Raw genomic sequence first — 27,807 nt, 5'->3', positions numbered from 1 at the left:
TACGGCTGGGCCCCAGATCGGCCCCACCACCAGGCTCTCTCACCCAACTCGGTCCACAGGACGGGGTTTCTAGCTAACCCGGTTTCACCGCCCAGCCCGGCAGCCGCCGGGAACCCTGTTTTAACCTGCCACGCCCGACCCCGCCCCTCTGGGACCTTACTTCCGGGATGCTTGAGGCGAGGGCGAGAAATAGGGTCACATAGGACATACTGCGCCTGTGCATACTCCGTCCCGCGCCTGCGCATTTCTGGCAGCTCCTCCCCGACCGGACATAACGGTCCGCGCGTGGCTCCCCGGGCCGGAAGTGGAGGCGAACGGTCACCGGTCGCGCCCGGCCTTGCTCAACGCCCGGCAGTTTCCGCCGTCGCCGCCGCCCTCGGCCACTGCCGAGGCTTCCCGCCGCCGCCATGTCTGCCAGTGCTGTTTACGTGCTGGACCTGAAGGGCAAGGTACGGAGGGGTCCCCACCCTCGCCGTTCCCAGGCAACCGGTAGGGGCCGGCCCCTCGGGGACCCACCCTGTTGCTAGGTAACCGGCCAATGGTCCCCACCCTGGTGTTAGGCAAGGAGGCAGATAAGCCTCACCTGAGGGCCCCACCCTTTTGCTGAGTAATCTGTCAGGACGTGGGGGGGTCTTCGGTCTAGGAGCACCGCCCTGTTGCTAGGTAGCGCGGTGGGCTGAAGCCGCAGACGTTGCTAGGTAACCGGCTGCACCGCCCCCCTCCCCCTGGCGCCTGGGTCCCGGGCTCAGGCTTCCGTGGGGGCCGCGGGGAGGGCGCGCCTCAGCAGAAGCCGGGCACCGGGACTTCGCGACCCTTGGCCGGGGGTGGCGAGGCGTGGCGGGAACAGTGTGCCCTCGGGGCGGTCCCGCCTTCTCTGTGCACAGCCGCTTCTGTTCGTCCTGCCCTTTCTCCCTGTCGGAATTCCCAAACGCTCATCTTGACATTGAGTGACAAGAGTTAGGCGAGGTGGGCGGTGGGAGAAACGAGGCACAGAAAGGTGCAGCAGCCTGCCCAAGGTCACACCGGCCACAGAGAAGTAGCGGGTGTAGGAGTCCGACCCAGAATCGTTTGTCCATTTAGCTGATGTTTGGGGAGAACCGACTAAGTTCCTGGAAGGGTGCTAAGTCTTGGGCCACCTTGGGTGAGCAAAAATGGAGTCAGTTCCTGTCCTTTCGGAGCTCACAGCCCAATGGGCGAGATGGACACTAATCTCCAAAGCACAAATAGATGTTCTTTGCGATGGTGGAGCAGTGCGTACATAATAGAGGCAGTCACCTTCAGCTGGGGGATGAGAGGTTTCTTTCCCTAAGGGGAGTGACAAATTGAGCTGGGACATTAGGGAGTGGGACATAACCAGGACCCAGGCAGTGTCACCAGGGATAGAAAGGAGAGTTAGTCCACTCCTTTCAGAAGCGGGCTGCTGTTTTCCTCCAATTTCATTCCAGGTGGAAGGTGAGTAACTGGCCTTTTGCATGTGAGAGCAACAAGAACCGGTCCAACAACGTTAAGCAAGTCCAGCTTGATCAGTGGGAGAAACGTGGGTTTCGGGTGTTAGGTGAGGCAGGCAGGAGTTAGCTCAGAAGCAGTTGAGAGTGGAGAGGTGAAGCGGCTGCCCCTTCCTGCCCCACCCCCAGCACTTTCCCGAAGTCTTTTTAGTGGGTGCCTACCTTGGACACCACCCAAAGTCAACAACTCGTGAGTCCCAATACTGGGCTTCCTTCCCGGCCTTCTTGGAAGCAGGGAAGACACCCTGCTTAGAGAGGCATGCCAGGGCTGGTGGGTGCGGTGTTCTTGCTTCTGTCCTGGCCACCTCGTCCCCAGAGGTGCCAACGGGGCTGCCTGTCTCAGCTCACTTCCTTCAGCAAACATTTCATGCACCTAACATGCACCCAGTTGTGTGCCAGGCACAGGGTGTCTATCGATGCTGACTCTCTTGCCATGGCTGTGGAGTTAGGGCTGAGCTCAAAACGCATTTCTGCTGCTCATCTGTGTGACTTTGGGCAAGTGCTTTCTCTCTGAGCCTCACTTTCCTCACTGTTCAGATGAGGCTTTTATGGGATTATTGTGCGGACTCGCAGAGTGGATGCATAAGATCGGTTTGGCGCCACCCATGGCCCACAATACGTGTTAGCCTCCATGGGCCTCTTGGTCTAGCAGGAGAGACATGTGGGAGCAGGGACATTATCAGACAGTTGGATCCAGGCAGCCACAGGGTCAGGGTCATGGCCCCAGGCAATGCAGTTGCTCAACCTCATTTTTGGCTGGCAGATGGGAAGGTGTTTATGAAAGTCTCCCTGGAAGAGGATGGTGCTGGAGCTGAGCTTAAGAACATGACGAGGTGACAGGTGGAAAAGAGGCACCCCAGTGGGTACAAGGGGTGAGGGTCAGCTTGCTGGGGCTGGCAAACCAGAAGTCCTGGGTCATGCTGGAGCCTGGAGGATGGCATCAGGAGAGCCGTGGGTGTTGAGAATATCCAGATGGGAGAGGGGGACCAAGGGGACCACTTTAATTCCAGGAAGGAGGAGCCACCATGAGGAGAAGTGCGATCATAGCCCAGGAGAAGTGCGATCGGACCTGCCTTTCAGGAAGCTCCCCAGGGCAGCTCCCTCCCTCCCTCGGCAGCTGAGATGCTCTCTGCTCCTCCATTCCCCAGGGACCTCAGCCATCACAGATTCAGCATTTCCCAAAATGAATGCCCTATCACCCCCAGACCTACTCTCTCTCCATCTCAGCGAGTGATACCACTGTCTATCCAGCTGTCTACATTGGAGACCCGGCCACTGTCCTCGCCTTCTTTTTCTCCTCACACACACGTTCACTCCACAAACATTTACTGAGAGCCTACTATGGACCAGGCTCCATTCCAGGTGCTGGAACACAGCCATGAACAAGTCAGAAGTGGCCGCTGTTCTCAGGGAATGTCAGACAATAAAACGAGGACACAAACATATAATGCAGCGGGTGACATGGCCAGTGAAGATAAAGTGGGGTCAGTGTAGAAAGGGCAAGCAGGGAAGACTTCTTGGAGGAGGTATCGTCTGAACCAAGACTTGAGAAATGAGAAGAGCCAGGGCAGGGCATTCTCGACAGATGGAACCACAAGTGCGGAGGCCCTGAGGTGGGGACAGATGTGGGTCACTCAGAGACCAGCTAAGTGGCCAGGCTGGCCAGAGTGTAGTGAGCCGGGGTAGCATGGACGGACAGGCTTCAGAGAGGCTGTGCAGAGCAAGACTAAGCAGGTCCTTGTGAGCCGTGAACGGGCTTGAGGTTTGTCCTCAGTGCCACTGGAGGCTGGAGTAGTAGAAGTTTCAGTGGGGAGAGAGACCCAACTTGGCTTCTGTTTAAGAAGATCCCTCTCACACTTTATGAGGAAGGACCTGCGGGGTCAAGAGCAATAGCAAGGGAGGGGCTGTCACCTGCCTCCCTTTGATCTGCCCCGTCTCCTGCCTCTGGCCTCTGATTTGGGGCCCACAGCTCCACTCCAAGGCTGTCCTCACTTCACCTAACCACTGTCTCCAGGTCTCCCCATGGGCTGTGCCATGCTGGTCCCTCTATCCCCATCCTGCCTGTCCCTCTCAGGCCTCAGTTTGAAGGTCAGGCCTTCTGGGAGTCCCTCAGTTTCCCCCAAACAAGTGTCCCACTGCAGGGACCATGTCTGTCTTGGTTACCACTGTGTCTCCAGGCCCAGCATGGTGCTACCACAGAGGGGTGCACAGTGTGTGCTTATTGAACAAGCCACCACCTGTGCAGCCCTGTCCTCTTCTTCAAGGGACATGAAGCTCCTGGCCATGCGAGTGGCAGCCCCAGAAATTGGATACCTGGGGAAGACAGTGGGCTTTGGGAAGCCTAAGAAAGCAGTGTTTAGCAAGCAGAAGTGGCCTTGCAGCAGGTGAGAACTGGGGTTGGGATCCTGACTCACCGTTGCTCACTGCGTGACCCCTGGCAGGTGGCGGCACCTCTCTGGGCATCACTGCCCATCTCTAAAAATGACGGGCCTACCTTATGGAGGGTGGCAAGGTATATAAGAGGGGGTATTATATGGGAGTCCCTCGGCCAAGCCTGGGCCCAATACCCACGAGCTTACCTACTGGGTCCCAAAGAGGACTCCTGAACCTCAGCTGGGAGAGGGCACAGGGTCTCTTGCCCACAGGCCATGAAAGAGAAACTAGGACAGGAATATTCCTTCCCTCCCTCTCCCTCTCTCTTTCTCTCTTTCTGTCTCCCCTTCTCTTTCTCTCTCCCCCCGCCATCCCCCATGCTCTCCCCTCCCTGCCTTGCTCTCTGGCTTGAAACAGTAAAGACAGTGTCTTTAATGAAATGACAGGTTCTGAGGCAGGTGGTTCCCAGATGGTCAGCTTAGCAATGGCATTCTCAGTGTGGTGCTGAGTCCTGTGGCCAGCTGTCCTCATGGACCCCTGAGAGCTGCAGCAGCTCTGAACAGCATCTCTGAAGGAGCCCAGGCTGGGCAAGTGTCCACGTTCCTTTTGTTCCTTCAGTGAGGTGTAATTCACATGTAATACACTGCACTACTTAAAGTATACAGTTTGATGAGATCAGAACCCTGTGTGTGTACCTGGGAAGCCATTACCACACATTCCATCACTCCCAAATCTTCCTGGCACTCCTGTGTTGTCCAGCTCTCTGTCCAGCTCTGTCCCCAGGAAGCCACTGGTGTGTTTCCATCACCACTTTCCAGGATGCTGTACAAGTGTCGTCATACAGGATATGCTCTTCTTTGATTTCTTTCGCTTGGGACAGTGATTCTAAGACTTCCGTGCTGTTGTGTATTTCAATAGTCCATTCGTTGTTATTGCCGGGGAGTATTCCACGATGTGCATGGATCTGATTTATTTATTTGTTCAACTGTTGAAGGACATTGGCATTGTTTCCAGTCTGGGTCTATTTAAGATAAAGCTGCTGTAGACATTCACGTGCAATTTTTCATGCGGACATGTGGTTTCATTTCTCCTGGGTAAATACCTAAGAGAGGAATTCCTGGTCATTTGGTAACTCTGGGTTTCACTTTTTGAGAAAATGCCAAACTTTACCAAAGTGCTTGTCCCATTTTACATTCCCATCAGCAGTGGGCAGGCTAAGAAAGAGAGGGACCAGCTGAAGGGCTTCTTTTCTTCAGGCCACAGGTGGGTTCCTCAGCAGGGAACGGGTGCCCCAACACAGGCAGAAGAGCAGGCGCGTTTGTATGGGAAAGGCTCTGAGAAGGTCTGCACTAAGAGTCTGTGGGGTGTTGCTTAACCTGGTGTCTCTGAGCAATTCAGTCCTGGACCCTTGCCCCCAAGCCCCCTCCCACCTTCACCCAGCAAAGAACTGCACTGGCCCCCGTGGAAGTTCACTTTTGGAGATGTGGTCCTTGAGGAGTTCCCTGGGGGACAGAGATCAGAAGGGCCTCCGGTCCTGCCTTTGCATGGCCAGCGGCCATGATTGGGGTCCCCAAGGGAGGCAGGCTGGCACATCTCAGCTGTGCTCCAGGCACCTGGGTTGCAGAACTCCAAAATGAAGGCAACTGTCCTCTTCTTCACCCTACTCCAGGTGCTCATCTGCCGGAACTACCGCGGTGATGTGGACATGTCAGAGGTGGAGCACTTCATGCCCATCCTGATGGAGAAGGAGGAGGAGGGGATGCTGTCACCCATCCTGGCCCACGGGGGCGTCCGCTTCATGTGGATCAAACACAACAACCTGTATCGTATCCCTTCACCGGAGGAGTTCCTGGGCACTCCTGCATGTGCACCTACATGTGCATGCACACAACCAGGGCTGGCTCAGGCACAGGGCAGGGGGCCGTCAGACAGAGCTGCCCTTCCAGAGCTCCCTACTGCCTGAGGAGATGGGTAAAGAACGCACGATGATGTTGTGATGAGCATGAGGAGAGGAGAGGGTGTGACAGGGACCTCATGTGGCCCAGGGATCCAGGAAGGAAGGTGACATCCTGGGGAGAACTGTGGGAAGGCCAGGCGTTTGCCAGCCAGAGGGGCAAGTGGGCATGAGGAATGCTAGACCTGGGCCAGGGCTCTTGAGGGGGGAAGTGAGGCTTGTTCCAGAAGCTGCAGTGGGGGTGGCCAGAGCTCTAGAGGGGGGGCTAGTGGCCAGAGCTCTAGAGGGGGGGCTAGTGGCCAGAACAAGGCTGGAGAGGTCAGCAGGGTCTGCACTAAGGGGTCTCGGAGAACATCATCTTAAATATGATGGGAAGTCCTTGGAGGGTTTTAGGCATATTTGCATTTTCTGGCAGTCTCTGGCTGCTGAGTGGGGACCAGACTGTAGGGGACAGGAGTGGACATGGGGAGGCAGAGAGGAGGCTGAGGCTAGTGTCCAGGTGGGAGGGGTAGTGGCTGGACCACGGAGGTGTGGTGGGTGCAGAGAAGGGGAGAGATTCCTCACACCTCCGCCCAGATCTCAGAGCCCCCTGCTTGTGGGCCATGTGGAGACCTTGCCAAGCCAGTTCCCATCCACAGCGTCTAACTGGCCACCCCCTGGCTTTGGTCAGACTGCCAGGCACATTTCAGATCCCTCGATACTTCAGGAAGGGTCTGGCTTTGAAGAGGACAGCCCCGTTGGTGGTCCAGCTCCAGCAGCCATGGGACTAGCAGCAAGTCTCTCTCTGCCACGACCCCTCACTGCAGGACCATTCGGGTCAGTTGAGCTGATACACACATGTTGCACCCAAGCAGATGTGGGCTCTGTGCCCTTCCCCATGTTTGTGGAGACACTCAGGACCCTGCCAGTGCAGGCATGATCCACAGGTCAGAGCGTCCCCTGGGAGCCTTTTGCAAATACAGACTCCCAGGCCCTCCCAGCCCTGCCCAGACAGAGTCTGCATTGTAGCAAGATCATCCCTGGTGGCATGTATGTGCATTCCAGTGTGGGGTGCTGGTCCAGGACCCTCATCTGGCTCCCCATAGGTCTGGTTTCCTGGGGTGGGCCTCTGTTTAGACTTCACCTCTGTCCATAGGCCCTGACAACAGCTCTGAAGAGTAACAGAGGCCACTTGTAACCAGGAGTTGGCTGTTCTCTGAAGCCACCCGGGTCTGTGCCATGGCTGCCCAGGTGTAGGGAGGAGGTTGGGGAGCCTGTGTTCTGAGCTCAGCAAGAGCTGTCAGATCAGTTTCCAGTTGGGCCAAGGGCAGCCAGGGAAGAGACAGTGAGGGCTCACCTCTCCAGGTGAGTGAGCTTTCTCTCACCTCCAGCCTGGTCTCCAGTTCTGTTGTCAAGTGACAGTTTCCAGAAAGGCCCCAAAGAGAAGGTCGGACGTATCCACTGCACCTCTTTATAAACACCTGGGAGGGTGTGTCGCCGTGTTGAAAGGTGGCGGCCGGCACTCCCTTGACTGGGCCCTGTGCTTTGCTTGAGTGAGGCAGGAAATGAGGTGGACACGGTCCCTGCCTGCCCTGCCTCCTGGAGCTCACTGCGCGGCACACAAGCCAGATGGCATTGGGGTGTCATGAACAGGAACATCCGGGGCACAGCACACAGGCCTGCAGCGCACAGGAACCAGCCACCCCTGTGGCATGAGGCCCATTAGGGAAAGAGGAACAGAAAGTGCCCCACACACGCTAACCCCAGGAGGTGGGGGGTGGCTCCATGGCAGGAGGGAGAGTCTGTGCCAGGCACCTTACACACATCACCTCTGTGAATCCACTGACAGGCCGTCGTTAACCGGGAGAGAAAATCAAGGTTCCATTACGAAGCTTTGCTTTGGGGGCCAAGGCTTGTGTTTCTGAATCCAGGAAGGGCTGGAGCCAGAACTGGCCCTGCCTGCTTCCATGGAGCCTGGCTGGGGAGCCCTGGGCCTCAGCAGGGTCACAAAGCAGTTGGCTTTAGAGGAGCAGGGTCAACTGGGTCCTGCCTTCTGCTCCTGGTATAAGCTGCATCCCCTCCCCTCTCTGGGCTGTTTTCCTCAGGGCAGCCCCCTGGCCCAGCAGCCCAGTTCCCTGTGCATCCACCATCCCTGTGATTCTCTCTGTTGGCGAGTACTTCCTGGGGGCCAGGACCATGTCTGGCTCGGACCAAGAAATTGGCAGCCCACCGTAGGCCAAGTAAATGGCTGGGAGTGGGGCTGGGGGAGGGTCTGAGCCCAGTTAGGGGTCCCTCCAAGACATGCTGTGAGCCAGGGTCTGCGAGGCAGCAGCCCAGGCCTCTGAACACTCCTTAACTGCGGCTGCCATGCAGTTGTTGCCACTTCCAAGAAGAACGCATGCGTGTCGCTGGTGTTCTCCTTCCTCTATAAGGTGGTGCAGGTGAGTCTTACTCAGAGGGGCTGTGGGGGGTGGGTGGCAGTCGTCCTGGTTCTGCTTGCATGCCTTCCCCTACATGGCCACCAGAGCATGGGCTGCAGCATCTCTAGGGAGTCCTGGGGCTGGAACCCCAGGAAGTGGGAAAGGCAAACGCCAGCACCCTGCCTGTGGCATTCTACAGCCTTGGTCGCTCCCCTGCCCTGTGAACAGAAGAAGGTAGGGCTTGGGGCAGGGATGTGTCCTGACCCCGGGAGGGCCAGGTTTGCCCCCAGCCAACTGTGGAAGGATTTTGAGTGACCAGCCAACAGTCAGGGTTGGGGAGGTGGGATGACCAGCAGCAAGGCAGAGCTGAGCTCAGCTCAGAATCTCCTCAGGGGTTCTCAAGGCACAGACACCCAAGGCCTACCTTGGAGAGGGCTGAAGCACGCCAAGCCCAGGCTGACAGCAAGATGGAAAGATAGCACAGCACGTGCAAAAGCCCTGGGGCAGAAGCATACATGGTGCTGTCATGAAGCATCAGAGAGGCAAATGTGCCTGGGACAGAGTGTGGGGCTGAGGTCAGCAGAGTGGGCAGGGCTGGGCAGAGCTGTGGATTTTGTTCCAAGTCTGATGAGGGAGCAGGGGAGTTAAGCAGGAGACTGACAAAACATGGTTTGATTGAAAGCAGCCTCTCTGGCTTGAAGGCAGCAGAGAGGCTGGTGAGGAGGCTGCTGCAGGCTTCCAGGAGAAGAACACTGGGGCCCTGGCTGAGACAGGGCTGTGAGGTTGAAGCAAGTGGGGAATGGGCCCCAGGAGGCCTGGGGTGGGCCCAAGAAGGCTTTCATCACTCAGGTGGTGCTGCCTGTGCAGAACTTCAGGGACGGGCTGGCCTGGGCTGTGAGGGTGTCGGGGGAGGAGAGCCTGGGAAGGCCCCACATGAGGCTGAGGAGCTGTGCAGCAGGGGTGCCATTGTGGGTAGGGCCAGCCTGGCTGCATTGCCTGTGTGATATGAGCTGAGGCTGGGGCGATTGCGGGCCTGGAGCATGCAGGGTCATCAGCAGAGCAGAGAGGGCCGATGCAGGAAGGGGAAGGTCCTCATCCCCGGAGAGTGGACATTTCCTTTCTGTGTTAGTGCCCACCTTGCTTCCCTTCTTTGGTGCTAGTGCTAACGAAAAAGCTTCTAACAAGCCACTCTTGTACTTTAGCGTCCCTTCCTTAATCCTCTTTCCCCTGAATTCAGGATTCTGCACCTGCATGTACTTGTACAGCTGTATAGCCTGGCAGCTCAGAGAGGGTGCCAGTTACAGTCGGGATTAAGAAGCTCTGGAGGGGCCACAGGCCTAGGGGAGTCTGTCCCGGTAGGGAGGAGAACGGGCTGGCAGGGTCAGTATGCAGGGCGTGAATGTGTGCAAGCATTCATTCATTCCTCTTCCGTCCTTTCAACAACTTGCCTGCTACCGCCCCCCGCCGCAGGTGTTTTCTGAGTACTTCAAGGAGCTGGAGGAGGAGAGCATCCGTGACAACTTTGTCATCATCTACGAGCTGCTGGATGAGCTCATGGACTTCGGCTACCCCCAGACCACCGACAGCAAGATCCTGCAGGAGTGAGTGGGCAGGGTAGGGCCCTGGGGGGACAAGCCTGCACAGTGTCAGTACACTGATGTCATCAGGTTTGGAAACAGCAAAAGCAAACGTGTATTCTTGTTGACCCTTGTCCACCCTCCCATCTCCAGCTGTGTGTGGGTTTTTACTAAGTTGCTCTCAGTGGTTTGGGATCCTTCTCCCTACTTTACAAGGAGCAAAAGGATGCTCAGAGAAGCCTGTGTTCCTAACCACTGTGCCTGTTGCTCCCCAAGAGGGAGTGGGGTCACCAGGGTCCCCTCCCAGGAGTCAGTCCCATCTGCACGCCCAGCAGGGATAGGGAGCAGCTCATGCCTGGCTCTCATTTTCTTCACCAACTTTGTCTTCTTGGCCCCCCAAAACTGAATGCTTTTGGCTCATTGTAACTTGAGTCTGTTGAGGTTTTTGGAAATTGTTAAGGTAGCCTTGTATTAAACAGCCCCAGGTAAAACCAAAGGCTGCCTTTTCTAAAACCTGCTGAAATTGGGCTGTTTTCAAATCAGGTGGGACCTTATTCCAACGTAGCCGAAATTGTCAGGGACTGAAGCAGTGGTGTTGGTGCAGGTGACAGCTCTTAACTCTGAATGTGTGGCCCCATAGGTATATCACTCAGGAAGGCCACAAACTGGAAACAGGGGCCCCACGGCCCCCGGCCACTGTCACCAACGCAGTGTCCTGGCGGTCTGAGGGCATCAAATACCGGAAGAACGAGGTGTTCTTAGACGTCATCGAGTCTGTCAACCTCTTGGTAGGCTTCCTTCCTTCCTCCTTTTTAAAAAACTTTTGTCTTCTCCATTAGAAATAAAAAGAAAGAAATTTTAAACCTAGCAAAGCCCTGAGAAAATTGAGGTTTCGTGAGATAGCAGATCAGCATGGTTTAATTTGGGCCATTCATTGAAATGTGAGCTCTGTTTTGCCTTTATTAGATTTGTTTTGATTTAGAATCAATATGTGCACATTGTTTAAAAAATCAGAAAGCAGTGTATAAAGCTGGAAAGCAAAGGGCTCCTGTAATGGGAAAGGCCACCTCCCTTAGGAACCATTCGTCGTCTCCCTCTCAGACCTCATCCTATAGATACGCAGCATGTGTGTATCTATGTAACACCGAGATCATGCGATGTGGTTCTCCTGCTCCTGGTATTGTTGTTTTGGTTTTTGTGTTTTGCTTTATTTTACGGTGTTCTATATGTTTGTTTGTTTGTTTCCTTTAATTTTATTTTTTAAATTATCACTGAGTACAGTGGACCTTTTTTCTCTCTGAATTTTAGCACTGTACAGATTTCTGTACCCATCGCCACAGCCAGGACACAGAACCTCCGAACTCCCTTGTGCCCCTCTGTGGTCCCTCCCTGCCACTTCCGCAACTTCTGGCAACCATCAGTCTATTCACCATCGCTGTAATGTTGTCTTTTTGAGACTGTCTTATGACTGGCATCACATGACACCCTCGTTGTCTTTTTGAGACTATCATGTGAATGTCATTGTACAGTTTGTGACCTCTTGAGTCTGGCTTCTTTCACTCGACAGAATGTCTTTGAGGTTCATCTCAGTCATTATGTGTGTCAAGAGTTTGTTTCTTTTTATATTTATGAAAGTCTTTTATATTCTGAACCACAGTTTGTTTATCCATTCACCCACTGAAGAAGGACATTTGGGTTTTCCAGTTTTTGGCAATTATGAGTAGAGTTGCTGTAAGCGTTTTGTGTGCAGGTTTACGTGTGGACATAAGTTTTCATTTCTCTAGGGTAAATACCCAGGAGTGGGATGGCTGGGTCACACGGTAAGTGTCTGTTCAACTTCATAAGCAACTGCCCCCCGTTCCCATCTCGCATTCTCACCAGCAGTAGCTGAGAGTTCTGGTTGCTCCACATCCCTGGTCAGTATTTTTTTTTTTTTTTTGTCTTTTTCCGCGTCCGGCAACGGATCGCAACCCTCAGTGTCGCCCCTGCACCGGACCGGGACCGGCAACGGGACCGCAACCCTCGGTGCTGCGCCCACACCTCGCTCAGCCAGTGAGCGGGAACTGGTCTGTATGTGGGATCCGAACCCTCGGGCGGGAGCGCCGCCGCGCTTCCCAAGCGGCGCACTTATCCAGTGCGCCACCGGGCCGGCCCCCTGGTCAGTATTTTTATTTTTGCCATCCTTATAGGTACGCAGTGGCGTCTTGTAGTTTAAATTTGCATTTCTCTAATAGCTAACGATGTTGAGCATCTTTTCACTTGTTTGTCATCTGTACATCCTCTTTGGAGAAGTGTCTCTTCATGTCTTTTGAGCATTTTTAAATTGGGTGGTTTGTTTTCTTATTGTTGAGCTTTGAAGATCCTTTATGTATCCTGGATAGAAGTCCTTTGTCAGATATGTGACTTGCAGATATTTTCTCCCAGTCTATATCTTGTCTTTTAATTCCCTTAGCAGTGTTTTTCACAGAGCAAAAGTTTTTAATTTTGATAAAATCCAGTTATCAATTTTTTTTTTCCCCAATGTCTGGCCAGTATGGGAGTTATCATTTTTTTAATCAATTGTGTTTTGGGTGCCATACCTGAGAACTCAGTGCTAAACCCAACGTCATATCAATATTCTCCTAAGTTTTATTCTAAAAGTTTTATAGTTTTACATTTAGATCTATGATCAATTTTGAGTTAAATTTTATATAAGGCGTAAGGTTTATATCCAAGTTCATTTTTTGCATGTGAAATAATTTTTGGCAGTTGTTCCACACCGTGTTTTGAGAAGGCTATCCTTTCTACATTGAATTGCTTTTTCGTTTTTGTCAAAAATAAGTTGGCCATATTTGTGTAGGTCTATTTCTAGACATTATTCTGTTCCACTGATCTGTATATGTATTCTTTCATCAATACCACACTGTCTTGATATTACTATAACTTTATTTTATTTTATTTTTTATCTGTTATTATTTGGGGGGGCTGGCCAGTACAGGGATCTGAACCCTTGACCTTGGTGTTATCAGCACCACATTCTAACGGAGTGAGCTAACTGTACAATATGATATTATTAGCTCTAGTTAGCCTAGAACACCAGAACCTATGTTTCCTATCTACTTGTAACTTTGTATCCATTAATTCCCCTCTCCCTTCCCAATCCCCTCTTCTCCTTCCCCTCCTGGCCTCTGGTAACCATTATTATACTTTCTACATCTATGAGAACCTCTTTTTTTTTTTTTTAGATTCCACATATGAGTGACATCGTGTGGTATTTGTCTTTCTGTGCCTGGCTTACTTCACTTAACATGATGATCTCCAGTTCCGTTCATGTTGGTGCAAATGACAGGATTTCATTTTTCTTATGGCTGAATAGTATTCCATTGTGTATATGTACCACTTCTTTAAAATCCATTCATTCATTGATGGACACACTTAGGTTGATTCCATCTCTTAGCTATTTTGTACATAGTGTTCGATGAACATGGAGTGCAGGCGTCTCTTTGATGTATTGATTTCATTTCCTTTGGTTATATATCTAGTAGTGGGATTGCTGGGTCATAAGATAAATCTATTTTTAGTTTTGTGAGGAACCTCCATGCTGTTTTCCATAATGGCTATATTAATTTACATCCCGACCAACAATGTATGCGGGTTCCCTCTTCTCTGCATCCTCGCCAGCATTTATTATTTTTTTTCTTGTTGATAATGGCCATTCTGAGGTGAGATGGTATCTCATTGTGGTTTTAATTTGCATTTCCCTGATGATCAGTGATGTTGAGCATTTTTTTATGTCTGTTGGCCATTTGTATGTCTTCTTTTGAAAAACGTCTGTTCAGTCCCTTTGCCTGTTTTTTAATTGGGTGATTTGTATTTTTTGCTGTTGAGTTGTTTGAGTTCCTTATATATTCTGGATATTAGCCTTTTGTCTGATGTGTAGTTTGCGAACACTTTCTCCCATTCTGCAGGTTGTCTCTTCACTTTGTTGATTGTGTCCCTTGCTGTGCTGAAGGCTTTTAGTTTGATGTTGTCCAATTTGTCTGTTTTCGCTTTTGTTACCTGTGCCTTTGTAGTCTTGTCCAAAAAAGCAATGCACATACTGGAACTTTATAAAAGTAAGTTTGAAAATCAGAGACTGTGATTTTTCCAACATTCTTCTCCAGTGTTCTTTTGATTAGTTCTTGCATGTATGTGTTTTTCTATCCTTCTATTTATTTTCCCCATCCTTTTACATCTAACCACCTATAACATATTCAAAGTGCATTTCTTGTAGACAGTATATAATTAAGTTATTTTAAAAACCATTCTGACAATCTCTTTTCATTGATGTTTAGACCATTTATAGTTACTGTAACAATTTATTTGGATTAAAGTCTGCCATATTATCATTTGTTTTCTGCTAGTTCCGCCTGTGTTTCGTCTCTGTTTTCCTTTTCCCATCTCTCAGTGGGTTATTGAACATTTTTAGTATTTCATTTTCGTTTACTTAGTGTGATTTTGACTATATCTCTTTGTATGGTTTTTTTTAGTGGTTGCTATAAAATACATACTGACCTTTTCATAGTCTATTTCGAATCAGTATGTTACCACTTCATTTGGAATGTGGGAACTGCACTGTCCCTTTATGCTAGAGTTGTGCTTTATGTCACACTTACATACATCGAATACCCCACCAGACAGTGTTAACATTTTTCCTTTTAATTGTCAAACATAATTTACAGAACTCACGAGGAGAATAGTCTGCCATATTTACCAAGATATTTACCATTTCTGTTGCTCTTCCTTCGCTCCTGAGTTTCCAGATTTCCTTCTGGTATCATTTCCCTTCCATCTAAAAAGCTTCTTTTAGAAATTCTTGTAGAACAGGTCTACCAGCTACAGATTCCCTTGGTTTTCCTTCCTCTGAGAATGTCTTTATATTTCACCTTCATTCCTAAAGGATATTTTCACTGGATATAGAATTCTGGGTTGACAGTTTTCTTTTAGCACTTTAAAAATGTTATGCCACTTCCTTCTGGCATCAGTGGTTTGTGATTAGAAATCCATAGTCATGCATATCCCTCAAATCCTAATTTCCATATGGGTAATGTGGTGTTTTCCTCTGTCTGCTTTCAACATTTTTTCTTTGCCTGTAGTTTCCAGCAGTTAGATTAAAATGTGTCTAGGTATGGATATCTTGGGGTTTCTATTGTTTGGAATTTGTTCAGCTTCTTGAATCTGTACATTTATGTCTTTCAGCAAATGGGAAGTTTTCAGCCATTATTTCCTTAAGTATGTTTTTGTCATTTTGCTCTTTTTCTTTTCTTTCTGGACTCCAGCAACATGAACATTACATGTTTTGTTATCGTCTCATGGGTCCCTGAGGCTGTGTTCATTTTATTCCAGCGTTTCTTCTCTCTGTTGTTCAGCTTGTGTAATTTCTCTTGATCTGTCTTCCGGTTCACAAGTTCACTGACCTTTTCCTATGTTGTCTCTGTTTGGCTATTGAGCCTATCCAGCAAGTTTTTTTAAATTGTATTTTTCAGTTCTAAAATTTCTCCGTTTGATTCTTCTTCATATCATCTGTTTCTTTGCTGAGACTTTCTGTTTTAATATTGTGGCAAGTGTGTTTGCAATTTTTTTGCAGCTGGCCAGCACAGGGATCTGGACCTTGACCTTGGTGTTATAACACCACACTCTAACCAACTGAGCTAACTGGCAAGCCCTGTAATTTTTATAACAGCTGTTTATTTATTTAGTTTGTGTGTGTGTGTGTGTGTGTGTGCGAGCGCGCAGCTGGCCAGTATGGGGATTTGAACCTATGACCTTGGTGTTACCAGCACCAAACTCTCCCAAGTGAGTTCACTGGCCAGCTATAACAGCTGTTTAAAGTCTTTGTCAGATAATCCAAACATCTGTGTCAGCGTTAATATATGTTGGTTGTATTTTCCCATGCAAATTGAAATTTTTGTGGTTCTTCATATGCTGAGTAGTTTTGGATTAGATCCTAGAATTTCTGAATATTATGTGATAAGAGCTTAAGTCTTATTTAAATTATCAGAAAATGTTGATATTTTTGTTTTAGCCAGCAGTCAATCTGGTTAGGTGCAGGCCACAAGTTCCAACCCCCAACCCACAGAGCTGAATATCAGTTCAGTTTTCTTTTTTTTTTTTTTTGAAGATGACCGGTAAGGGGATCTCAACCCTTGGCCTGGTGTTGTCAGCACCACGCTCAGCCAGTGAGCAAACCAGCCATCCCTATATAGGATCCGAACCCGGGGCCTTGGTGTTATCAGCACCGCACTCTACCGAGTGAGCCACGGGCCGGCCCGTCAGTTCAGTTTTCAAAGGCTTTGTGCCGTTTGCTATTCAGGTCTTTCCTGAATATACACTGCCCAGTGGTCAGTCTGGGACCAGGGCAGTTAGTTCAGTTTGCAAAATCTGGTAAATCAGAGAATGGTATGAGGATCAGATTCACATATGCGCCATTCTGGAGAGTTCTGGAGACCTAAACAGCTTCATGGGATGCTTTTCCTGAGCTCTTCACTGTCTACCTGATATTTTCTGGTTCCCTGGGCTTTTTTGGTCCTGTGCCCAAAAACCTGGAACTCTAGATCCCCACTCTGCTGTGTATGTCTGCCTTTGGGCCCGTGTCCTAGCCCAAGTGGAGGGAGAGGGGAGAGGAAAGAGCAACCATGGCGGCCCCACCCTCTCAGAATAGCAGCTGGTGCCAGGCGGTGGCCTGAGGCATGAGAGGACAGGAAAGGGGTTCCCTCTGAGCCTCAGGAGTGCCCCTAAGGCCTTAACAGCCAAACTAGAATCTCTCCCAAGCTCTGTCTGCTCTGTAGTGCTCACTTCCAGGCTTCCGCTGCACTTTCTTGTGGGGACGGGGGAGACACTGCTCCCTAGCCAACCTGCTGCTGTTGTCAGAGTCTTCCAGTGGCCACCGGGCCTTCTGCCCAGGTTCACGGTCATGGTCAGTGGCAGAGAGAGGGGATGCGCACTGACCCCATCTGCCACAGCGTGCTTCCTCCACATCAGCACTGGCCTCGATCCCATTGTTTGGGAGGGCAATATTGGCTCTGCCAATCCCGTCATCGGGGTCACTCAGGTGTGCACGTTTCTGCCTGTCACAGGCAGCTCTCATCCTCAGATGTGCACACACGCATGCTAGGGGCATCTCCCTTACCTGGGTCAGGATTTCCAGAGGGCTGAGTCACAGAGGTGGAATTGCCAAGTGAGAGCACTTCCCAGAAAGACTCTTCCAGTGCACTCAGTGCAGACCTGTTTGCTTTCTTACTTGCAAGCCCTGGCCAAGACAGTGACCTCACTAACCACATTCTGTCCTGCCTGGGGACCCTTGTCTGGATTGTTTAGTGAGCCCAGAACATGGTCCGTGTGGTTCTGGAGTGCCCTGGGTGGAAAATCAAATCCCAAGAGCAGCTTTTAGAGAGCCGGGCAGGAATGCACTGGGAGTACGGGGTGCCAGCCATGGGCTCTGCATGCCCCACACATGGTCAGTACAAAGCAGTGTCAGCACACCACCTTCCTTAAGTCTGATTGCAGGGCCAGTGGCTGGGTCAACATTTGCCTCCAGATTCCGATAATCTGGATGGAGCCCGCTGATCCTTCACCAAACATCTCTTCACTGCCAGCCCTGGGAAGGGCACCAACTTTGGGCGGCCAGTCACATGTCAGCTGAGAAGGCCAAGCTGGTCTTGATTGCCACCTGCAGGGCTGGGATCAGCTTTGCGGTCTGGGTAGCTTTTTGGCTCCACTTTCTGGGCTTCCTTCATGGCATTCGTGACTGTGTGTGTTCACTTCCAGGGGGCCATCAGGGACAATCCATCTCCCCAGAGAAGGGGACTTGGGGCAATCACAGTGGGGTGGAGTGTGGAGGGCCCTCGGAGTAAGGCAAGTGGGATCCCAGTGCTCGGGATCCTGGAGGAGATGGCCATTGTGTACTGCAGAGCAGGGAGCTGCCTGCTGGGGTGAGGACAGCGTGAGGCCAGTGTGGCCAGCATGGAGTATGTGGGGGACAGTGACAGGAATTGGGGATGGGAGGTGACGGATCCAGACTCTGCAGGGCCTTGTGCTGTTTTGTGCCTTTCTCAGGATTGTCACCCACTTGACACTTCAGTTTCCTGCTTCCCTCAGAGGTAGCAAACTGGGAAAGGGCTTTTCGTGTGTCTTTACGGTGCATTTTATGCACTCATGTTAAAGACTGGGTAGAGTTTCCTCTGCTGTGCAGACCTAGGAAACGTGGGCCCTCTACCACGTAAGCACGGCTGGGGCCGGCGTCTGACCCCAGGGTGTCTGAGTTTGTAACCTTCAGGCTGACTTACTGGCCTGGTCACCCCTCTGTGCCTCTGTTTCCTCATCTCTAAAATGGGCACAAAGAGAGGTGTTCCAGCATCCTGCTTACTCCAGACAGGCCAGGAGGTGTAGGCCCACTCCCCTGGTGTGACATTTATTCTCTCTCTCAGATGCATCTGCTTTTGCACAATGGGTTATCGTCCCTCAGGTCATCTCAAGTCATAGTCCCTGCCCCGTCGGGGTTGAGTGGTGTGCAGAGAGCAGTGTCTGGTGCAGAGCAAGGGCACGATCATGTTGGCCACTGTGACTGCATTTAAGTTTACTGTTGTTTTGGATCAAGGATTATCAGACTTCAGGGCAGCCTGGGAAGCAGGGAGGAGTCAGGCCCCAGGAAGCTCCGTCTGTAGCACGCCTGGGGCATGAGGGCCAGTGGCCTTCCCAGGAAGACAGGTGGAGAAACAGATTTAGAGAAAAGTAAGTCTGGCCTGGCCCAAGAGAGCCCGACTTGGTCTGTTGGTCAAGTGAGCAGGGACTGGTAGAGGTGGCCTGAGCCAGCACACAGCCTGTCGTGAGCAGACTCAGCATGGGGACCAGCTGCCTGGAGGGAGAGTGGTGCAAGAGAGAGAGCCCTTAGACCAGAGTCCCAGTAGGTGTCACTGGGCCTCAGTATGGCCTGAGGCCTAGAGAGGGGCCCACAGTGCCTGCCTCAGTGTACCCAGGGCCCTGGCATGAAGGCTGGATGGGGGTGGGTGAGCCTGGGAGTCGCAGCTCGGTGTGGATGGGAGGATCAGGGAGGCCTGCACCCAGAGCTGGGGCTCCCCCACCTCAGGAGATGCTTACAAGGGAAATGGGCTTGGAGGTGAGAAGGGCGTGGAGAGTGGGGTGGCTGGCAGGGTCATGCCTTGAGGTAAGGGCAGTGGCTGGTAAGTTGGGGACCTCCCGTCAAGCTCACCCCACCGCCCCCAGGTCAGCGCCAATGGCAACGTCCTGCGCAGCGAGATCGTGGGCTCCATCAAAATGCGCGTCTTCCTCTCGGGCATGCCCGAGCTGCGCCTGGGCCTCAATGACAAGGTCCTCTTCGACAACACAGGCCGTGAGTACCCCTGACTGAGGGTGGACAGCTTCATCCGGACTCATGTGTTAGAGCCGAGAGGATTGTTTGCCTGGGGGAAGAAAGCTGGTTTAGGAGCAATTCACATTCTTTAAAAGACAGATGTGAAATTACTCACACAGGAGAGTGAAAACCCTGGAGTCAGGCCTTGTTCTCCCATCACCCCAGGGCCAAGTTCTCCCCTCCGCTCAGCCTGGGTCTGGGCTATTTCAGAGCCTCACACAGGGATTCAGGCTGTTGCTCCCTGGCCTGTAACCTTTCATGGTGGGGCAGGGGGCAGAGTGGGCTCAAGGTCCAGGGTTGTGGGGCTCCACTTTTGCAAACTCAAGCACCCACCTCCCGGCCCATTACAGGCCCACTGGAAGATGGAGCAGGGGCCCAGGCAGGCCCCTGCTCTTGGCCCATGAGGTTCCTCGGCCATTAGTCCAGTCAGGCCAGCTCCCTGGCCAGGGCTGGGCAAGGCCCCACCCACACAGACCCTCTATGGGTGGGAAACCCAGATTGGACCCTGATCCAAGGGGTAATGGAGCCTGGGCCCTCAGGGAGCCCCAAGCCATCTCCCAGCCAAGTGCATTGGTCATTTAGCAAATGCATCCCAAGCAGCTCCCCTGGCTGGGCTCTGGGTTGGCTACTGGGGACTCAGTTTGGACCAGGCTGACCAGACCTGTCCCTGGGGACCTACAGTTAGCAGGGCCTGAAGCACATTCCCAACTCGGGACTTGATGGGCACCCAGGGCTGGGGAGTGACAGAGGTTGTCTTGGAACCTGGCTCTCTTGGCGTGTGCGGCCTGAGATGTTCTCACAGGTGTGGGGTGGGGGCTCTGCTCTGCCAAGGGAGAGCCCCAGGCAGTAGGAACACTGCTGAGAGGGACCCGGGGGCCCAGGCTCTGTCCTGCCCTCACACACACCCCCACCCTTCAGGCGGCAAAAGCAAGTCAGTGGAGCTGGAGGACGTGAAGTTCCACCAGTGTGTGCGGCTCTCGCGCTTTGAGAACGACCGCACCATCTCCTTCATCCCGCCCGATGGCGAGTTTGAGCTCATGTCTTACCGTCTCAACACCCATGTGAGTGCCCGCTGGGTGGCAGGTGGCCAGGAGGCCCAGGGACCATGGGGTTCCAGGCAGCCTCCCTCCTCCTCCCCGTGGTCGAGACCTTCCTGTCCCCAGGGTGGGTCTCACGTCTATGAGGTGCAGCCTAGGGCAAGTGCAGAGTCAGCACCCCCAGACTACGTGGGCTGTCTCAGCTCCAAAATGACCATGTTTGAGGACACAGGGCTCCGAGCTTTCCAAGGGGGACAGAACCCTTTGGCAACTTGTGTCTCATTCCCAGGCAGCTTCACCAGGCAGGCCCAGTCACACTTTCTTTGTTCTCTCGAAGGCCCAGCAGCCCTCGCTGCCTCAGCCTCTGTGCTCTGGCCCTCCAGCCCACCCAGATGCTGGCCATGCACTCCTTCCAGGGCCCCAGGCAGTGGTGTGCTGGGCCTGCACCTGGGCAAATAGTTTCTCACCCTGGGCCTCAGTTTCCCCTTTGTGAAACTTAAAATGCAACCAGGTGTAAGCACCGTCTCCGCTCTCCCTGACAGGTCAAGCCTCTGATATGGATTGAGTCCGTGATCGAGAAGCACTCCCACAGCCGCATCGAGTACATGATCAAGGTGCAAGGGCATCAGCCAGCAGGAGGGGGCAGCTGTGGACATCCACGGCCTTTGGCACAGGGTCCTGACCCAGGGCTGGGGTTGCCATGGGCCTGTCATCTGTGATGCCTCACTGTGGGCTTAGGTACAGAAGGTGTCCTAGGGACAGAGAGGAGACTCCACTGGGGCTGCCCTTACATGGTGCCACCTCCATGGGAGAGGCCTGTGACCAGGCATCCAGGAAGGCTTCCCGGAGGTGCTGCCCACCAGGTGGAGCATGCCTGCCTCTCAGTGACCCCACCCAGCCCAGGTTGGCTCTGGGGACACAGACATTGTCCTCAGAGGCTGGGGCTGGGCCAGCAGGAGGGATGGGAGACTCCAAGGCTGAAGAGATAGGAGGGCAGAGATTGAACTTGTGGAATCATGTGTAGGGAGGGTCTTGGGGGACAAGAGAGGGTGTGGGCAGGGCCTGGAGTATCCAGAGGTCAGTTGGCAGGAGGAGGAAAGAAGGACCCGTGGGCCAGGCTGAGGGCACATGGCTCTGGAAGGGGGCTGGGCTATCTCACCTTCGTCCATCAAAACCTTGGCCTGTGTCGGCCTCATCTGCAGGCGAAGAGCCAGTTTAAGCGGCGGTCGACGGCTAACAATGTGGAGATCCACATCCCCGTGCCCAACGATGCCGACTCACCCAAGTTCAAGACGACAGTGGGGAGCGTCAAGTGGGTCCCTGAGAACAGTGAGATCGTGTGGTCCATCAAGTCCTTCCCGGTAAGCACCATTCTCTTCTGGGTGCCCCCTCCAGACGTCTATCCACCCCCTGTGTTCCCTGCACTATCTCAGCGAGGCAGCCAGGCTGCTGTACGATCTCCTGAGCCTCAAGACTGGTGGCACTCCCCACTGTGTCCCCCACACCTAGGGCTTCTGGGAGGGCCAGGAGGGAGAGTGGACGGGGAGCTGGGTGGCATGGAGGGAAGGTTGGAGCAGGCAGATGCTTGCTCTCACTGCACGGGCCTCTCTGCACCTTCCTGTCGCTGTGAACTAGCCCCTGTGTTCAGCCCCAGGGCAGCACCCCCTCCCTCCATCCCCCACCCACCCCAGCAAAGGCGCCCCGCCTCCACTGGCAGGTAGACTTCCCCTGACTGAGGGAACCGGGATGGAGCCAGGGCCCTCCCCCAAGGCAGGCTCAGGATTCAGCTTCCCTCAATGGGCACAGGCTGCCTTGAGGCTGGAGCAGCACAGCTTCTAGAACCCAGCACCAGCTCCAGGAAAGTGAAGCAGAGCATTTGAAGCAGCCTTGGGATTGTCTAGTCTCGGGTTGATAGAATTCGGTTGTGCAACCATCTGTGTCTCTGCTAATCTCTCTTTTCTGTGGATAATGGGCCATTTAAAGTTTGTTTTTGTTGAATTCAGTTTAGGTAAATTACATTTTCTAGAAAGTTGTCTGTCCTAATCCAGTGAGAAAATTGTCTTCACAAAAAGTGGTCTCCTTTTTTCCTTTTCTTATGAGAGTTCTTTCTTGTAACTTCTACTTTTGCCTATTTGTGCCTTCCTTTTTTTTCTTGATAAGCTTACCTACTGGTTTGTCTATTTTTTTTTCTAGATTTGCCTTTAATTTATTTGTGGTATTATTTTCCCATTTTCTAAGTCTTTAATTTTACTCTCTTCTTTCTTTCTTTGTTCTGACTCTAACTTTTTTGGTTAGATGTTTTTATTTTTAAATTTGTATTGATATCAGTATTTAAGCCACAGATGTTTCTCTGAGCCCTGCCTTAGCCATTTAACCCATAGATCCTGATATGATATTTGATTTCAGTATTTCCTTAGAACTTCTATAATCTAATAGAGAGGGGTTTTAAAAATTTCCTGGTGCAAGGGCTTTTTTTTTTTTTTTCCCATTTTCCCCTCACTCTAGATTTGGTGCCTTGGGGTGAGAGAATGTTAATTGTACTGTTTCTAACTGTTTATAATTTATTGGGTTGTCCTTTGTGCACCAATAAAAGGTCAGTGTTTGTAACTATCCCCTGTGTACTTGAGAGGATGATAAGGCCTCTGTTACCAGAGTAGAGAATTCAGCACGTGTGTCCACGAGGTGGGCTGCCATTCTGTAAAGTCATCCTCCTGGATGCAGAGCTGGTTCAGGGCCCGCATCCTGGCCATCCTCTGGTTCTCTTCACATCTCTCCTAGCATCTGCTTTACAAAAGTTGCTGCCATGTTATTTGGTGCATTGATACATGTAACTATTATATGTTTCCTGTGGATTATAGGACTGTAGCCACTGGGACTATGGCTTGTCCTTCTTTGTCCCTGTAATTCTTGGCCTGAATTCTCCCTCATAGTGACAGCAGCCCTTGTCCCTGTTTTGTTTGCCATTGGCTGACATACCAATGACTGTTGTTCCTACTGGTGCAGCCTTTCTCACTGTGCTTTTGTGACAGAGAATTAGGTTTTGGTCTGTAAACCAATCTATAAGTCTTTCTCATTAGTAGGAGAATTAAACCTACTGACATCAACATGAGCATCACGAGGTGGGTGGGCAGACTCCCAGTGTCCCAGGGAGGGCCTGCTTCCCCGCATTCTCTTTTGCCTGCATTTTCCCTTAGGTCTCCTGTAAGGTTCAGATTTTTGGCGTGGTTTAGTGTTTTGTACATGGGCTAACAGAGCTAATTAATTCATTTGTAGCTTTGTTTGTCACCTGCTGATATCACACTGTTCTCCCCCGTCTTCCCAGAGTCTTTATTAAGCACACATCAGCAAGTCAGGCAAAGTCCTCACCTTCATACTGGCCCTGGCAGCAATGGGCAGAAACTGTCCACTCTCCTGCAGCCTGGGGAGGGCAAGGAAACTGAGGCTCTGCTCTGCCCTTCCTGCCCAAGGCTCATGAGGACAGCCCCTGCTCTGGCACTGAAGCAGCCCTGGTTGGCAGCAGCTTCTGCTGAACCTTGGCCTGAGCCCTGCGGGTTGAAGAGTGTGTTATCCCAGGTGTGACCAGAGCTGGGATCATGCCCCTGACTGCTCAGGGCAAGACCAGGCACTCGGGATGGCTAGGCCAAGACCCGCTGCTCCTCACTGCCAGAACTCGGGTTCCAGTCCTTCCTGGGTCTGCTCCGACCCCTATCTCTAGAGTCACTGCTCAGCTTCTGGGGCTTTCCCATACTCACCCTTCGGGAGCAGAACCTGGGGCCATCCCATCAGTCAGCATGGTCTCCTTGGGCTCCTGCTTTTGTCACCTCTCCCTGTTCACATTGCTCAATGTGACATTTCACTTTTCTTTCACACACTGTCCTGAGATTGGGCATCTGGGGCTGTTCATTGGGACCTCTGGCCTGGGCAGGTGGGGCCCTCTTGTCCCCGGCAGCTCCTGCCTGTATTGGTCATTGCACACTCTCCCTTGCTTTTCTTCCTCCCCAAGGCCAGTCTGTCTTGTTTTCCTTGGCAGAAACTATTCTCTCCTTGGGAGCTTGTGAAACTCTCTCTTGCTCCTTAGGATTCAACGAGTTTCCCTGGGACGGCTTCTGACCTGCCCAGCTAGGACTCATGGGGGGTGGTCTGGGGTGCTTGTAGGATAAGAGTTGGGGTGACTGCAGACCACACAGGAAGGGGCTTGGTGACCAGGGCTCACAGCCTGGCAAGCTCAGCTCTGGACACTCTCTAGGGGCAGCTACTGTCCAAGCTGAGGTGGGGCCGCAGCCTGACAGGCTCCACCTCTATCTGTCCCTCAGGGCGGCAAGGAGTACCTGATGCGAGCCCACTTCGGCCTGCCCAGCGTGGAGGCCGAGGACAAGGAGGGCAAGCCCCCAATCAGTGTCAAGTTCGAGATCCCCTACTTCACTACTTCCGGCATCCAGGTACGTGCAGCCAGTACGGCCAGGGCCCCAGAGCAAGACGGATGGCCCAGAGGTATCAGCCTGCACTCAGACGGCTGCAGGCGACAGACATCAGCACGAGCAGCTTAGAAAAGGGTGTTTGGTGGTCAGCTTCTCCCAGGACCCCACAGTGCTGCCAGGCTCTGCCTCTCCTCACAAGCAGCCCAGCCTCGACTGAGGCCTGACCTTGGGCTTCAGCCCAAACCTCAGAGGCGCATTCTGCCGGAGGTAGCGCTTGGAGTTCTGGCGTCCACACACATTCTGTGTGGGGCCTGTTTCTGTGGAATCCCCCTGGGAAAGCCTGTGGGCAGAGGAGAGGGTTACAGAGAACCAGATGGCCTTTTAGGATCCAGAACCCTTCTCCAGTAATCTGCTAAAGGGTCACGTCTATGAGCACATGTCCTGGCTCCTTCCACTTCTGGAGGTGGCCTCGCCCTCCCACAGCCTCTGTGAGGTCCACACAGATTACTCCCCTTGCCCCGATGGCCTCTCACCCAGTCCTCATCACAGCCTTCCCCACCAGCACCACCGAGAATGATTAAGGTTTGGGGGGGCAAGAGGAGCGAGAGCCTGTGTGTGCTCAGGGCCCTGGTACCTGTGCCCCAGGTGCGCTACCTGAAGATCATTGAGAAGAGTGGCTACCAGGCGCTGCCCTGGGTCCGTTACATCACTCAGAACGGAGGTGAGTGCAGCCCCACCTGTGGGAGGCGGATGCACTGAGTCCAGAGGGGCCCGCGGTGCAGCCCCAGGGTCAGGATGGATGGGGGGTGCCTTCCCTCCCCTGTGCAGAGCCAAGGATGGACCTTTCCTCCTGCCTCCTAGATTACCAGCTCCGGACCCAGTGAGGCGCCACCGCAGCCGAAGCCCCCAGCCCTAGCCTCAGGGCCCCTGGTGGAAGCACTAGGGAGACGCACCTGCCAAGCTGCCAGATGGAGGGGCACTCCCTGGACTCTGGCCACTCTCCCGGCCTCCACCCCGGGACCCCTCCCTTTCCAGGACCGCTTTTCCCAGAAGAGACTCATCTTAGAGCAATCTTTTCTCCTTGCCCCTGGAGTCAGTTCCGGGGGAAGGACATGGACTCCCTGACTCTAGAGCTCAAATGCAGCCTTTTGTGCTGTTTGGCTCCTGGGTACCCAAAAGCTCGGCCAATGCTTATACACAGCTCGCGCCACCTAGGGAAAGTGCCAGACTGGCCGGGCCAGCAGGGCCGTCATTTTGTTGCCATTTTATGAAATGTTCTAGGTTTATGGGTGTCCTTGCAATTTGTCTTTGTTCATTTGTTGCTGTTTACATTGTCCCAGCTCTCCATGCGTCCTGTCACATCATGGGGCATTCAGGCAGCACTTAGGATAGGCCTGGCCCTTGTCCCCTTCCTCCCCAGGGGGCCCACAGAGGCCCCTTTGACACGCTGGGGTAGGAATCCCGTGCCCTCGTTGGCTGCTCCTTGGAGGCCGCTGGCCTGGGCCTAGAGGCCTCATCAATGGCACCTTCCCAGGGCCTGCCTGGGCCACAAGGAACTGTCACTCAGCCAGATCAGTGTTTCCCCACCAGGGTGGTGGGGGCCAGTGAGCGGCGCTGGCCTCAGCCTTCTTCCTGCCCAGGGTCCAGAGGGGGGGTCACGTGTCCTCCACATCTGTGCTTGGTCACCCACCTCACCACCCTGGGCGATTCGTGTTGTTACATTAAACACCATTTGTTGACTATGCTGCCTGCCTTCCGTCTGATGTGGCGTGGTATGGCTCTTCCTGGGTGACCATGGGCAGGTGCAGGGCTCATCTGGCTCCATCACTGACCTTCCATGTGACCCCACGAGTTGCCACCATCTCCCAGCACCTCCACTTTCCCAGCAGAAAAATGGGGACAAGGAGTCAGGGATGACGCCTCTACTGCACTGACCACAGGGCCACCCTCCAGGGACCACGCAGACAAGGTGCATGGACAAGCTCTCCTCTCCTGTGAGGTGACTGGCAACCTGCTCAACCCTCACATCGCCAACAGCTTGTGCCCGTCTCTCCCTGACCCCCGGCCTCCTCGGGCGGGGTCCTCGTGCCAGCAGCACCAGATCCCCTTGGTGCTCACTGGAAATATAGGTGTGCGGGCCCACCCCGACCTGCCAAAGCAGAGTCTCAGGCTGGGGCCTGGGAAACCCACCACCAAGCACCGCGGTGATGCTTCCGTGCACTGAAGTTGCAGCAGGGCTGCCTGCTGTGTAGTGAACTCAAACGAGGGCAGGAAAGGGCCGTCTTCCCACTGGCACCTGCACTCATGCTTCCTGCCCCCTCCAATGCTGATGTACCCACCTGGCAAGCCCACTCTTGCCTTCAAGGGCTGTTTTTTCTCCTTCCTTGTCCCATATCACCTTGGATGTCCCGTGGGCATCCAGCTTAACACGAGTAGAACCTTGGCCTCCACTATGTGGAGTCTTCCCAACTCAGTGAACGATGCTGCCCAGTCCAGCGCTCAGGCCAAAGCCCTCACTGCCCACACCTGCAGCAGCAGCAAGCCCTGATGGCCTCCCTCCGGAAGAACCTAGGCCTGACCCCGTATGTCAGCCTCACTGCCACCCTGGGGGCCGAGCTCCCATGTGGGCTCTCGCCTCCAACCCCCCACCCAGAGCCTCCATGGCACAGAGAGAGTGGCAGCCTAGAGCTCAGGGCAGCGGCTCTGTCTCCAGCAATGTGTTTGCCAGTATGCGTGAGAGCCTTCCCACTACAGACACAGAGAAATGCAGAAGATAAAGCAGACGTGCACAGTTGTGCCTATGGGAAAGCAAGGGAGACCTGCAGAGGCCACAAGGAGGAACTGGACACTGGAGAAATAGCATGAGCCGATGCTGGAGGTGCTCTTGGGAACCAAGGGGTTTACGTTTAAGGACTAAGTGGTGGATGGGCCTTTGGGCCCCTGAAAGTTGGTGAAATACAATGGAGACTCTTGCATGAAGCTGAGATCCTTGGAGGGTCATAGTTATGCTCGCAGTAAAAGACTAGAAAAAATATTTGCTTCCCCCCGACCCCGCCACCACCACCACCCCAAGGAGGTACAGAGCACTATTTACTCTCCTGGCCCGAGATCTGGTAGACAGACAGTCTCCCCTGAAGTCTCGTCACAACTAGTTTA

At 53.0% G+C, this 27,807-nt stretch overlaps 1 protein-coding gene across 2 annotated transcripts; it reads left to right on the top strand.

Annotated features, from left to right (window-relative positions):
* Positions 1 to 243: 243 nt before the first annotated feature.
* Positions 244 to 26,396, top strand: AP1M1 (adaptor-related protein complex 1, mu 1 subunit). 2 transcript variants are annotated; one of them, XM_008587541.1, is made up of 13 exons: positions 244 to 449; positions 5,548 to 5,704; positions 8,185 to 8,252; positions 9,702 to 9,832; positions 10,449 to 10,596; positions 11,593 to 11,628; positions 19,049 to 19,175; positions 20,115 to 20,257; positions 20,776 to 20,847; positions 21,436 to 21,594; positions 24,547 to 24,672; positions 25,297 to 25,372; positions 25,513 to 26,396. In XM_008587541.1, exons 1-13 carry the CDS (start codon positions 408 to 410, stop codon positions 25,533 to 25,535), a joined length of 1,308 nt encoding a protein of 435 aa, XP_008585763.1. In that variant the 5' UTR covers positions 244 to 407; the 3' UTR covers positions 25,536 to 26,396. The 2 variants fall into 2 exon arrangements, with proteins under 2 accessions (XP_008585763.1, XP_008585764.1); XM_008587542.1 differs by lacking the exon at positions 11,593 to 11,628.
* Positions 26,397 to 27,807: the final 1,411 nt, after the last annotated feature.

This window comes from Galeopterus variegatus, unplaced genomic scaffold, assembly GCF_000696425.1.
Source record: "Galeopterus variegatus unplaced genomic scaffold, G_variegatus-3.0.2 Scaffold4422, whole genome shotgun sequence".
Lineage (NCBI taxonomy): Eukaryota > Metazoa > Chordata > Mammalia > Dermoptera > Cynocephalidae > Galeopterus > Galeopterus variegatus.
Note: the sequence above shows the minus strand (reverse complement) of the source record. Positions and strands in the feature narration are given on the sequence as shown.